Source organism: Pipistrellus kuhlii, unplaced genomic scaffold (genome assembly GCF_014108245.1).
Source record: "Pipistrellus kuhlii isolate mPipKuh1 unplaced genomic scaffold, mPipKuh1.p scaffold_m20_p_4, whole genome shotgun sequence".
NCBI lineage: Eukaryota > Metazoa > Chordata > Mammalia > Chiroptera > Vespertilionidae > Pipistrellus > Pipistrellus kuhlii.
The window spans coordinates 91711774-91725730 of NW_023425540.1; the positions used below are offsets into that span (position 1 = coordinate 91711774).

General features: G+C 61.3%; 1 protein-coding gene and 1 pseudogene across 1 annotated transcript; both read right to left on the reverse strand.

Annotated features, from left to right (window-relative positions):
• Window positions 1–81: 81 nt before the first annotated feature.
• TELO2 (telomere maintenance 2) lies at window positions 82–13354 on the reverse strand. Its single transcript, XM_036408878.2, has 21 exons — window positions 13128–13354; window positions 12074–12409; window positions 11163–11440; window positions 9555–9623; window positions 9147–9294; window positions 8705–8807; window positions 8397–8465; window positions 8134–8275; window positions 7915–8051; window positions 7361–7440; window positions 7038–7139; window positions 6096–6184; window positions 5793–5884; window positions 5403–5519; window positions 5221–5292; window positions 4014–4178; window positions 3257–3348; window positions 2575–2674; window positions 2337–2401; window positions 1949–2064; window positions 82–670 (listed from the first exon to the last, which is right to left on the reverse strand). Exons 2-21 carry the CDS (start codon window positions 12406–12408, stop codon window positions 564–566), a joined length of 2478 nt encoding a protein of 825 aa, XP_036264771.1. The 5' UTR covers window position 12409; window positions 13128–13354; the 3' UTR covers window positions 82–563.
• LOC118704048 lies at window positions 1363–1541 on the reverse strand (annotated as a pseudogene).
• Window positions 13355–13957: the final 603 nt, after the last annotated feature.

Sequence of the window (13957 nt, forward strand, 5' to 3'; positions counted from 1 at the left end):
GCCCCACGTTTTCATGTCTCCCCTGCAGAGGGCTTGTGTGGGCACAGAGGTCCCTGTCCGAGCAATGAGAACCACAAAGCGTGGGTTTGAACACCTGTAGCTCCTTTTTATTCTTCTCTGTTGTTATTTTTTAACATCACCTGCCTTAGGTGAGGAGGGAGGTTGAGGATACATTGCCAAGAAGCTCACAGGGCTCAGCAGCCCGCTGCTCTGCTCTGCCCATCTCGGCAGCTCCCACCGGAGCACAGCCAGGTCCTTCTCAGCACCCTCCTCTCCTCCCCTGCCGCCGCCTGCAGAGCCGGCTCCTCGGGAGCCCCCCGCCCGGGTTTAGGGTGCTGTCGTCGGGGCAGTGCCCAGAGGCCCTGGCGGGACTTCTAGCTGAGCTCGCAGACCTTCTGGGCTATGAAGGCAGCACAGGCGGGGCCTCCTGCCTGCACGCTCAGGACCAGGCGGACGGCCATCCCACGCGTGGCTGCACCACCGAGTCCACACGTCAGCCTGGCTCCTCCGGCCTGTGCTCAGCTTCCTGGCCTTCCTCCTCCTGGTGGCGATGGTGCCCGGGGCTAAGGGGGAGTCAGTGGGAGGAGCTTGTCTCTGAGTTTCTCCAGCAGCAGCAGTGCCTTCACGGCCAGCATTCTGCAGTCGTCATCCGGGTCCTTCTCCGCCACGTCTGCCAGAGGGAAACCAGAGCACAGCAGTGCACGGTGCCGAGCAGCCAGCCCTCTTGGGCTGCGTTTCATTAAGTCTTCCTGAAGGAGGCCCCCTGGGGCCCGGCGTGGCCAGCTGCCCTGGGCTTCGGGCCCCGGCACCCGACCCTTTGCTGAGGTCCCCGGTGAGGGCAGCACCTTAGATGCCACCAAGGGCCCTGCCTGGGTCCCTGAGCAGGAGCAGCGCCCCCCTCCACCCGGGCTGGGAACTCCAGGAGGTGGGGAGGCAGCGGGGAGGATGAACGCACTCCCTCCACAAAGCCACTCCAAGGAGGCAGCGCTCGCCCCAGCGGAGGAGCCTGCACCCAAGACAATGGGCGAGGGACGCTGGATGCCACACGCCTGCAGCACGAGACCCAGAGAAAGCCCCGGCATCGCCCAGAACCGTGCAGACATGTAACATGAGACAATCAGAGAAACCCACACGGGCTCTGCACACCGACCAACGGGACAAAGACACGGGACAGTGGACTGGAGGAGCTGGGGATGCAGGGCAGCCGGGACCCAGGGGGGACCTGGGAGCTGGCAGAAGGAAAAAGGCCGTCCTCGTATCACTGGGCCTTCAAGTGTGGCCAGAGACTAAATGGTCCAGTCCCAGCCCCGTATCCTGAGGGTAGAAGTTGGTGGGCTCTGAGGCCGGCTCAGCTGGCTACGGGTGGGAGGTTATGCATATTACAACAGACTTCTTTTTCTTACCCACCGCCACAAATTATGCATTTGAGTTTCCCACATTCGGGGAAATCACGGGGGTCAGCACGCCGGAGTGCAACGGGTAAGCCTTGCCCTGGGAAAACCACCTTTGTGATCACGTTATCGCCCCTGCCAGGCACGTACACAACAGACTTCTTAAAAAGACCACGTAGGTAAGGAGGATGGGGCCACAATATGTCAAAACACTAATAATCGATGAATCTAGAGAGGGACCATAGTGCTCACTGTATGAGTCTTATAACCTGAGTTAGAATTTTCCAGAACGAACACAGATGCCATCTCCCACATCAGGGCACCTTCTCTCAGGTACCCTTCAGGACTCCCCAAAGTGACCCCCATCCATGGCCACGTTCCAGTCCCCAGCCTGGGGGACACTCGTGCAGACAAGGAGGGACACGCACACAGCGGGGGACGGGCTCGCTCAGCTCTGGGAATCCCACGATGTCCCCGGCACCCCGACAGCCGCCGGAGCCCCCGGCTGCCCTGGCCTCCCGCCCACCCTGCACTGCAGCCTGGGGCCCCGCGCTCACCCGCCAGCCACGCCCGGGCCTCCAGCAGCTCATCCGGCAGGTCTTCCAGCAGCCGCTCAGCCGGGACGCTGAGGAGGACAGAGGAGACGGCAGACAGCAGGCCCCGGCGCACGTAGCTGCTGAGCAAGGTGAGGGCTGAGCCCCGAGGGAGCCACAGGCTGGCCAGGGAGACCCCGATTTTCCTCCGAGCACGGCAGCCATGCCCGCCACAAAGCACGCCTGGCCCTGCCTAGCTAGCCCCTTCCTCCTCACTGCAGGGCCACGCTGCCTCACCGCCACACCCAGGAGCCGCCCTCAGCTCCCAATGTCCACTCTCTAGGATCCAGAGCCCACCCGTGTCCACGTGGGGCCACTGCCCTCGGTCCCTCGGTCCCTCGGTCCCACTCACGCGTCACCATGGAAGCGAAGGGCCCACACGAACTCCAGCAGAGCCTTGCCCATGGACACAGCCACCTGAAACGGCAGAGGCCAATGGGCATGAGTCCTGGCACCCAGCAGTCCCCAGCCTGGACACCTCCTCAAGTCCAAACACTCCAGTCCCAGGGCCATGGCGTGGGCCACGGGAAGGACAGACGCTGGCGCACACTGCGCACGGTGGGGCCGTCTGCTGCCAACGCCCAGCTCACCGTGGTGTTCACAGCCAGGTACATCAGGGCCCCTAAGGTGTGGGCCAGTCTCCCGAGCACCAACTGGTCATCCCCCAAAAGGTCGAAGGTCACCAGAGGCCTGCAACACAGAGTGAGGTGAACGGCGCAGGTCGAACACTCGGCCAACTTCCCAACCGCCTGGGCCAATGGACATCCCTGCCCCCTGGACGCTGGTCCTCACCGCCTGGCCCCACGCGGCACCCGGAGCCACGCGGAGGAGGCGTCAGACACACACCCAGTCACCCTGCGAGGCCCCGGCACAGGCCCCAGCCCGGGTCAGGACGGAGGGGCCGTGCGCCTGAAGGGAAGGTCTCCCATCCCGGGCCCTCCCCACCAGCGCCAGAGGATCACCCCACGCGTGGTGGTGGCCCAGGGGGCGCGCTAGCCCACTCAGGCTGAGGCTGGACCTGGAGGGGGGGGCAGAGCACTCGCAGCATCGCGGCAGCACAGCAAGGCTCCGGCCCCACCACAAACCTGACATCTGTGACAGAAGACGTGACGCCTGATGCCCTTGCCACGTCATTAACTTTAAGCTCCAAACAGCCACAGCCAAAGTCCTGATCCTGCTGCTGCCTAAGCCCCACCTCAGGCCCCACCCCGGAAGCCGCCTGTCCTCACAGGTATCCAGGGCTCGTTCCCCAAACACGGGCTTCCCACTCACCTGTCAAAACCCTGGATGAGGGGGAAGAAGAAGTAGCCAGCCACTGCGTTGAATTCGTTGGGGCTGCCAGCTAGCCCCTTCCTGGGAGGGCCCTGCCAATCACACAGGAGCACATGGGTGTGGAGTACGGCCTCCCCTCCCCGAGCAGAACCCTCTCGTGGAGGGGCCGCCCTGGGCCCTAAGGGCGGGATGCTGGTAGCACCCAACCCCATGACGACCAAGAATGTCTCCAGCCCCAGCTGGTCGGACTCAGTGGATAGAGCATTGGTCTGCGGACTGAAGGGTCCTGGGTTCAATTCCAGTCAAGGGCACATGCCCGGGGTTGCAGGTTCGATCCCCAGTAGGGGGCGTGCAGGAGGCAGCCGATCAGTGGTTCTCTATCATCACTGATGCTTCTCTCTCTCCCTCCTCGCCCTTCCTCTTGGAAATAAACAAAAAATTTTATTTAAAAAAAAATGTCTCCAGACATTTTTTGTCAAATGTCTTTGGGGGTCAAGGTCAGCCTAGCCTAGGCAGATGCCCAACAAAACCATTTCTGCTGACAGAATTCTTGGGCCCTTTTTTCATACCTAATTCTGCATTCGCATCTTAAAACCAGTTCGGTTTGATGCCCTACTACAGCATGTCACGTCACTCAGCTTGTGCCCAAAACTCTCCTTTCAGAGAACACCAGCACTGGAGCCGCCCCGTCCCGCAGACGGGCCTCCAGCCTGCCCGCAGTCCCCACCCACGAGGTCCCGGCCGAGTCCCGGCTGACCTGCGAAAATCGCCGCGTCTTCCTTCGGATCCTCTCGTCCACCACGGCCCGCCAGGTGGGAGCCCGGGCGCAGCTGGGCGGGCAGGTGGGGCCCGGGGAGCCACACGGGGAAGTGCTCCCCAGGCGCCCGGGCCGAGACAGCTCCTGGGCGGCCAGAGCCAGGACCTAAGGGAGAGAGAGACGGGCAGCCGCCGTCGCTCTGGGCAAGGGCAACACTTTCCAGCTCCAGCAGCTCCGCGTCTTCGAGGGGGAGCTTCAGGGAGCCCCGTAGAAAGCCAGTTCCAAGTATCTCAGAATCACTTCGCTTTGTGGGGGACAGGAGGGGGAGGTGGGCATGCTCCTGGAGACCAGCCAGAGCCTTCACTCCCCTCCCAAGGGCCACTTCTCTTCCCAAAGCTCATCCGGTCCTGACCGCTGTCTCCCAGGAAAAGGTAACGAACGAAGGCTACGTGTGGGTGGGCCCTGAAAACACACGAGGGGGAGAAGCCAGACCTAGGTGGCCGCAAGCTTGACCTCCCTTATAGGAAGCACCCGGAACAGGCAAATCCACAGAGAAGAGCGGACTGGTGGTTACAGGGGGGGGAAGTGCTTGTGGGTGATGCAAGATTTTCTGGAAGCAGACAGATGGGATAGGCACACAAATGTACCAAGTGCCACCGAGTTGTAAACAGTAAAATAGTGTATTTTTTGTGTTGTTGCCAACCTCTCAGATCTCACAGACCAATTGGCGACTGCTGCTCTAATAGCATGTAGCATCTTACTCAGCGTTAAGGGCACAGTTCGGTGACACTAAGCACATGCACGTTGCAGCGCAAACATCACCACCATCCACCTCCACCCAAAATGATCCTCTGTCCCCACTAAACACTAACTCCCCAGCCCTCCCTCAACCCATGGCACCTAACATTTACTCTTGAGATTTTAACTCGTTAGGATCTCATGGATGTGGAAACATACAGTATCTGTGCTGTGCCTGGCTTATTTCACTTAGCAAAACTACTCTCCAACGCATCCAGGCTGCAGCAGGTGTGAGAATCCCTTCCTCGGTCACACAGATGCTGGTCTCAGGCTCCGGTCCAGAGAAGTTACTCGGGAGGCCTCTGGCTCTGCCCACGTAGATTTTGGCAAACACCAGCTCCCTGGCCCGGCCCCTCCTGGGAGGGCAGCTTGGGCCTGGCAAGAGGGACAGGGGCCCCCGGGCACTCACGTCCAGGATGTCCATGCGCTGCCGGAGGCTGTAGTTGACGGCGTAGAACTGTGAGGTCAGATACTCCGCCACCTGAGCCAGGCAGATGAGAGGTTGCGGTGGATCACAACTCCACAGGGAGGGCCCCAACACAGACACTAGCTGGGGGGGCACAACCCTGGCGCCCACAGCCATGGACTCACCGGGGCCGGGGCCGTGGCGGTGACGGCCACCAGGGCCCTCTGGCGCAGCCCCTCGAACCCCGCCACGCTCGTCTTTTCCTCCAGGAGCAGGAGCACCTGGGCCAGCTCCACGCTCACCTGCAAACAGTCAGGGCGCCTTCAGCCCCGGCCCTGCCCGGCCCCCACAGTCTTCCGTTTTCTTTACGATGGAAGGGACACATCTGGGACAGCCTGGGACTCTGTTCTCCCCTTCCCATCCCAGCAGAGGCCCCGGACACAGGCCTCCTGAGGGGGCAGAGAGCCAGCGAAGCACACAACACGAGCCGAACCAGGTTCCCTGAGGGCTCATGCTCCTCCCGGGACAGGGCTCCCTCCCATGACCCCGACAGCCCAGCCCTCCTGCCCGCTCACCTCCCGAGTGGCAGCCGGGTTCCTGAAGACCAGCCCCTCCAGGGCCCGCAGGGCTGCCTCCCAGCGCTCCCAGTCCTCGGACGTGGTCAGGGCTGAACCCAAACAGGCCTCCATCATTCCTTGGCCCTGACCTTGACCACGGCAGAGCCTGAAGCCAGGGCCTGGGCACTGGGCAGCAGGCAGGTGAACCCCCAGAACATGAACAGGTCCCATGGACCAACCAGCCCAGGGCAGGCTGTGCTCGGGGCTGGGTCCTTGCCACAGGGCACTCAGCGGGGGCTCACCCCATGAGGAGAGACCCACCTTCCACGCAGTCCCGGACGTACATGGGCGCCTTGCCACTCTTCAGCTCTTGGTCCCCCGACATGTCATAGGGAACAAACTCATCATCGCTGTGGAGGAATCAGACACAAGGTGCCTGCGGGTCACCCAGGAGCAGAAAGCAGGCAGGAGGGAGGGCCTGAGAGCTGAGGCCGGGCACCCTCCATCAACAGGACACGCTCCTGAGTCACCAAAATTCATGTCCCAGGCCCTGACCAGGTAGACCAACGGGTCAGAGCGTCGTCCCGACATCCTGACATGCCAAGGTTGTGGGTTTGATCCCGTCAGGGCACATATTAGAAGCAAACAACGAGTACATAAATAAGTGAAGAAACAAACTGATGGTTCTCTCTCTCTCTTCTTTTCTCGTTGTCTCTCGAAAACAAAAAATAGACTGGATGGTGTGGCTCAGTGGATAGAGCATCGGCCTGTGGACCAAGGGGTCCGGGTTTGATTCTGATCAAGGGCACGCACCTTGGTTGCAGGCTCCACCACAGCCCGGGCCCTGGTCAGGGCTTGTGTAGAAGGCAACCAATCAATGTGTTCCTCTCACATCAATATCTCTCTCTCTTTCCCTCTCTCTTCTACTCTCCCTAAAAACAATGGAAAAATACCCTCGGGTGAGGATTAACAAAAATAAATAATAAAGTAAAATAATAAAAAATAAGAATTCACTCTCAGTCCCTGAAGCTTCAAGAATGACTGACGAGGTAAGGCTACAGTGAAGCAGAGGCCCTCCATGCTGGTCTCATAGTGGGCGAGACTGGTGAGAGCTCAGAGCCAGTACGGCACCGCGGGCTGACCCATCATTTCGAGACAAGCGCATCACTCCTCGAGTTCACCTCGTGGCTCTGACACCAGCACGGGGTTTCCCCAGGCCTCAGTGCCTCCCCTCCTCCCTACCCCCCAAGATCTCCGTCCTACCTGTCAAGCTCAGAGTCAGAGCCCTGTGGCCGCACCTGAAGGACTCCGCCCTCTTCCGTCTGCTTGTCAGGGGTCTCTGCAGCGTCTGGAGTGACGGGTGAGCTTTTGGGAAACAAGGAGGAACCCTTCAGGGACAACCTCACAGGTTTCTGGTCCCAGAATCTCTGCTTCCCAAGGAAACACGCCTTCCACCCCAACCCTAGTCTTCTTAGCTTCTGTCTCAGAGATGTGGGTCCAGGATGACAAGAGAGTCCAGCACGCATGCAGACACAGCCCCACCCGGCTAACCGTGCCCAGACCTCCGGGTGGGAAGAACTCCTCACCCCGCCTCCGAGGGGCTGTCAGCAGCAGGCTGCGGGGCGGCCAAGGCCAGCAGCTCGCAGCTCAGCTCATCCTCTTCATACTGCAAAGGAAAAGACCTGGAGTCAGCTGGGGTGCGACTGGCAGGAGCAGCAGAGCCAGGGCCCCTCCCAGGCCCTCCCACGGCAGCCCCAGCCCAGCCTCTGACAGCCAGAGCCTTCCGAGAGCAGCCTGCTAAGGCTCCACCTTGCAGAGGGCCCACCCGTCCTGAGGGAGCGGAGGATGAGAATTCCAGGGCACAGTAAACGTGGCAATGCCCTGAGGGGTCAGTGCGCGGAGAGGAGGGGCTGCCTAGGATGACCTGAGAGTTAAACACCCTCACATCCCCTGGGGGACCTGCTCGGGCACAGCTGAGGGGCGATGCCTCCACTGGCTCTATGCTGTGACCCCTCAGGAGGGCCACCAAGGCCAGTCCGCACCAACAGAGCGATGCTCCGTGAGCACAGCCCCAGGAAGGTGAGGCGACATCGAGGCTGGAGCGAGCAGCCTGGGGAGGCCACGGCCCTCGCTCGCTCACCTGGAACTTCAGGGGGGGCCCCTCAGGGTGGATCCGGGCACTGGCCACCTCGGCCACGATCATGCCCAGGCGGCGCACGGCCGGTAAACTGCTGTCCAGGCGGCACTTCACTCCTGCCATCAGGCTGGCCAGCAACTCTGGGAAGACCAACGCATCCATGCTGAACGTGCCGTGGGGCGGGGGGGCACTGGGGACCGGGTGCCCGGGCCGCCCGCTCACCGTCGCGGCTGTCCTGGAGCTCAGCGTCCGCCAGGTGCGCCAGGCAGATGAGGACGGCTCTGCTGACGTAGCGCTGCTGATCCAGGGGTGCGTGGCGGATGGCACTGCTGCTGCCCCACGTCTCCATGAGCTCCTTCAGCGCCTGGCGGGCAGCAGGACCCCGGCCTGGTCAGACGGCCCCTGCCTCCCCTCCGGCCCCGGCAGGATGCTCCCTCCCCGTCCCACTGGGACGCCGCAGGGACTGAGGGCCAGACGGGACTCGCCTGTACGAGGAGTGGGCGCCGCTGGCTGTCCACGGCCAGGTACCCCAGCAGGCTCTGCAGCGCAGGCGTCTGCAAAAGAAGCCGGCATCGCGGCGCTGTCTGCCAGGCGGATACCAGCCGCCTGCCGCCCGCGTGGCCAGAGCTGCCCGGGGAGCCACGGGGTGTCTGTGCCAGATTCCCGGAGCAGGAGCGGGTCTGGGCTAACGGACAGGCATTTCCCAGAAAGAGCACTGTCCCAGCTACACCTGCCAGTCATCTCTCTGGGGCCGGAGCCAGCGGCGGCCCACAGCCCACTGTGCGGCACTCACCGAGTGTCGGTACTGCAGGAACAGAAGCTTCTGGGTCATCACAAACCGGGCCTTCTTACTCTTCAACACCAGGTTCCCCAGCAGCCGAGAGAGAGTGTGAGGCCTGTGAGGCACAGGTGGGGGGGAGGGAGTTTTAACGTACTGGCCGGATCCTGGGCTCTGCGAACCCCAGGGAGCCCGGGAGAGTGTCTCAGCTGCAAGTGGGTCCTGAGTCTCCCTCTTCCTGATAAACAGGGAAGCCAGGAGAGCCCAGCACCTCAATGCATCGGCCTGCATCGAAGGTGAAACACTTGGCCTGGAGCAGGGCTGCCACCCTGCCCTACGGAGGACCAGACACTGACTACACGCAAAGGGATGGCAGGTAAGGTGTCGCCTGGCCCCCACCCTCCTCGCCTTCTCGGAAGAGAAGCATTTACAGCGGGAAGGGCACCTTGCTTCTTACCCAGGGGCAGTCTCCACCAGCCCCGTCAGCACGGCCTCCATGGCCCGGTCGGGCACGCATTCCACCAGGCGCCAGCAGACCCGCTGCCAGAGGCAGCTGCCCCGGGTGAGTGCCGTCAGCCTGGGCACCAGCACGCCCAGGATCTCCTCTGCGGGAAAACAGCAGGGCTGCGGGGCGTCCAGTGTCTGCAGCCCACGGGCCCACTGGTTGCATAGCCAAGCCCCCACCCACCAAAGAGCCCAGGACAGCTAGCATCAGCCCGCCCACGACCAGGCTCCGGCAAGGGGACCGCTGCGGCTTCAGGACACACAGCAATGCTCCCACCCGCTGTCCCCTCGGACAGCCACCAGGAGGAGAGGGGAGGGGGCCAGGACATGCTGCGGCTTCTCCCCAGACGGAAACACTCACTCTGCCTCCCGTAGACACAGGCTTTCCCCACGACCTGGGACACAAAGGAGACGGAGCAGTCTAAGCCGCCTAGGACAGGAAGGAAATGGTGGTTGTAAAGGACAGCTACGGTAAGGCTACCAAAGGATACCTGACAGGTAGGGCCAGACCTCATTCCTGGGCAGGCGGACTCCGTGTTACAAACATGTCAACTCATTCGCTCTACACACCAACCATAACCATAACAGGATTGTTCTAACTTGGAGAGCCAGCAATAACTGTTTAAAAGCCGTTACACTTCTCTGCCCACTTAGCTGTCACAAGGATCCTCCGAAGTAGGGATGAGTGGGGTGGTGGCACCAGGAGAAGCACTGAGAGAAGCCTGGCTGAGGCGGTCAGCTACTCATGGACGCAGGTAGGGCTCTGGGCCACCCACAGAGGGGAAGGGAGGAGACAAGGAACCGAGGAGGGTGGGCAATACCAGCTCCACGAGATCAGCCAGGATGATGGAGCCGGCCAGGCTCAGACAGGACCCCCGCACAGTGGGAACGATAGAGATTCGGAGTTTGTGATCTAGAGAGGGGCACCTGAGCAGGAGGACTTGTGTTACAAACATGCCAACTCATTCGCTCTGAACCGACCATAATCGTAACAGGATCGCTCTAGCTTGTGACCAGTTCAGTCGACCAAACAGTCTGGGTACCTTCAGAACATCCTAGTGAGTGTATCCATCATCCAGAAAAAGCAGTGGGGCTGGGAGGCCTGGCAAGATAAAAGCCTCCCCTCACTGCGGGTCCCTCCCCCCAGACACGGATGCTGAGTCCTGGGTCTCCGTGAAGAAACACGCGTGAAGGGCCTTGAGCAGCACCTGCCGTGGCACCGGCTCCACCACCTCAGCTGCTGGAGCGCTGGACACTCCTGACCCCACAAATGACGCTTCAAAGACGTTGTGATGAAGGGGTGAACAAGAACCCGGGTCCCATAGCGCCCCCCAGGCAGCCAAGGTGACCGGTGACAAAGACACTGAGAGACTCGAGCTAACGAGGACAGGCAGCCCTGAGGCAACAGCCAGGTCAGACGAGCCCTTGTCACAGGAAGAAGTTTCCAGATGTTCCCACTGACACCAAGAGCCCAGCAGTGAACACCCATCTGGTTGGCTTCGCCAATGTCCACCCAAGAACTGAAGAAATCATGTCCCAGCCAGTTTGGCTCAGTGGATAGAGCATAGGCCTGCGGACTGAAAGGTCCAGGTTCAATTCCGGTCAAGGGCACATGCCCATGTTTCGGGCTTGATTCCAGTGGGGGGTGGGGGCGGTGTGCAGGAGGCAGCTAATCGATGATTTCCTCTCATCACTGATGTTTCTATCTCTCTCTCCCTCTCACTTCTTCTCTGAAACCAATAAAAATATATTAAACAGAAAAAAGAAGAAAAAAAAGTCGGTTCTACCTCCAAAGTCAACAGCCAAGAAGTGGGTAAAACTTCAGCATGTGGTTCATTACCCAAACAAGAGACAATGTCTGACCCACCAACAGCACCACCCAAAGTGCCCAGAGGCCAGGGAGATGAGGGGATGGCAGATCCAAAAATGGTTGGAAGAGGGTCACTTGGGGGGACGAGGGGGCCCTCACCTCGGAGGGAGTCCACGACGGCCTGCAGCACCCGCACGGCCTCCTCCCCAAGCAGCGGGTAGTAGCGCTGAGGGAAGAACTCGGCCAGGTTCTCGTGCTGCAGGCAGTTGGCCAGGCGGTCGGGCAAGCCCACCACCCTGACTAGGAGCGCCTCCTGGAGCAGAGGAAAGGCCAGCTCGGCCTGCTGCCGGCACTGCCCCTCCATCACAGCGGCCATCCTGCCCGCCTTCAGGAACCGCGCCAGCAGCCTCGCCATCTTCATCAGACGGAAACTGGGACTGAACCAGAGCAGGTGTGATGGGTAGAACCCCAACCCCCTCCATCCTCATCATCCTCGGCCGATGGGAGTAGCAACAGCCGTCACTGAACAGGTAATCCCAACAACTTAACTGGCCCTATTCCCTCCACACACACACTGAAAGGAAGAGTATTTAAATCTCACTAAGTAGCTGAGATTACCAGCGGGGCACAAGCCCCTGCTGGGCCCAGGGCAGCCTCCTGCCTTGGAATCACACTGGACACCGTCGCCCTCTCCTGGCAGTGCTTCTCATATGGTGCTTGCTTTCTTCATCAGCCCCGCCTTCCAACCAGGCACCCCACAAGGGCTGTCCTGTGCTCTGATGTGGAATCTAGGACCCAACCCAAGTGAGGGGTCCCGTGAGCTTGCTGGGGCACCTAAGTGCCTCACTGCAAATCTGGGAGCCACGGGGTGAAGGAGAGGGCGATGGCGATGCAATACCACCTGACACTTCCGTCTGGAGCTAACCCACGGCCTCAGCCGCAGGGACTCAAACCCCCTCGTCGCAGGGTTTTAATTTGCAGGTGCCCTGTGACTGGTTTGCAATCCTTCAGGCCTTGCTTATGCTTTGGATGGGACAAGCCACCCCATAGTGAGCCCCAGCCCCACTCACCCAGGGGTGTCCTCTAGGGCCTCCATCAGCACGAGGAAGGCTTGGTCAGCTGGGCCCTCCAGGAAGAAGCTGGCCCACAGCTCCTCCAACTGGCCATCAGGCAGCAGCCCCAGCCAGTCCGGGCTCAGCTTGCTGACCAGACATCTGAGAAGGGCAGAAAAGTGGAGCCTGGCAAACTCCTCCTGCTCCGCAGGGAGGGCCGGGTTCTCCGTTTCTCCGAGATAACGCTTCAGGAACTCCAGGGTGGAGAAGATGCAGCCTCCATCCTCAGAAGATGAAAGGGTGTGGACCGCCTCGCGGACAGTGAGCCGGACCGAAGACAGCACTGGATCCATCCTGTTCACAGGGAAGCACATGAAAGTGCATGGAGCCGTGGGCATCCACACGGGACCCAGTCTCGGAGAAGGAAGCATCTCCCATGCACTCTCAGACACCCCCACCCTCTGGCCTCTTATTGTTAAGTAAACTTCCTGGGACCTCATTCCTCTTCACCCCTACTGTCACCCAGCAGTATCCTCTCCCTCCCACCTCTTGCTCTGTTTTCACCAAGAGCCCTTTTCAGGACCTGAGGCCCTCTATGGCACTCTCTACAGTAGCAGGTCAACCCGTATGGGGACAGATGCCAGTAACTGGAGAAGGCAAGGGCAGGGATGCTGGTAAACATTCCACACACACAAGACAGCCCCCACAAGAGAGGATTCTCCAAACCAAATGTCAACAGTGCTGAGGTTGGGAGACCCGGTCTAGAGGCACCCATCAGTGCACTTCCGACTTTCATTCGTCTTCCTTTTCAGAAACCACCACCGTCTGTGAGTAGTATTTATTTCTGGTCGAGCGCCCCGGCAGGACTAAGTACCGTTAAGCAGGCGCCAGACTGTTATCAATGCACCCAACCTCTTGAAAGGCTGTATTAGGGGCCCCACGGGGTCCCCCAGAGCCTGGTGTCTCCCGACCCAGCCGGGTCTGAGGGCTGCGGGACGCGGTGTGCATGTGGCTAACAGCGCAGCGACCAGCGCGTCCCACGCCCCCTCCCAAGCGTGCGGCAGCAGCCCACCTCGTGGAGTGACAGGAGGGGCCTCGTGGAGCGGGAGGGGTCTCCGGGCCGGGAGGAGGGCCTCGCGGAGCGATCAGACCCCGCGCGGCCGCTGTGGACCCGCTGCCCGTTCACTGGGGTCGCCGAGACCCAGCTCTGGCTGGCCCCCAGCGCGCGGGCCGGAGCGCGGGCTCGCAGGCCCCGGCGGCGCTGCCGCGGAACTTCTTGGAGCTCGTGGGTCAGCTGACCGGCCCCGACCAATCCGCGAAGCCCGGAAGCCAGAAGGGGCGGGTGCGGGCGCCGCATCTGCGCCTGCGCTAGACAGGGGGCGGGGCCTGTGCCGGCGGGGGGGGCGAGGCGGGGAGGTCCCCTGTGGGTGCGGCCACGCGCCGGGACTTGGCTCGGAGCAGGGTTCCTCGGGGCGCAAGGGGGCGCCCTTCTCCTCCCAGCATGTCCTGGTTACCGGAGTGATCTCCAGCCCTCGCTCAGCTCCGGAGCCCAGTTCGCGTCTCCACACCAGCTGGAGCACCGACCGTCCCGAGGCAAGGCCCTGCGCTCCAGGATACGACGACCTTGACGGGAAAACGCACTGCACACCCGGAAGCAGTAACAGCTGGAGTGGGATGGGGATTCATGACTGCAGTGCTGTGAGCCAGGGCCCTGGAATAGGAGCTGTACGATCAGCCCGTGACCAGCAGCCACAGTGGCTCTGGAAATGAGCTGAAATCAAATAAAAGGTCGCACCAGCCCCGCCTGTAGGCAGTAGCCGCCGCAGTGCACAGCGCAGGTAGGCTGCCTTCAGTCTGGGCAGAAGTGCCTACGGGCAGGCCCCGGGAGTGATCTGGGAAGAC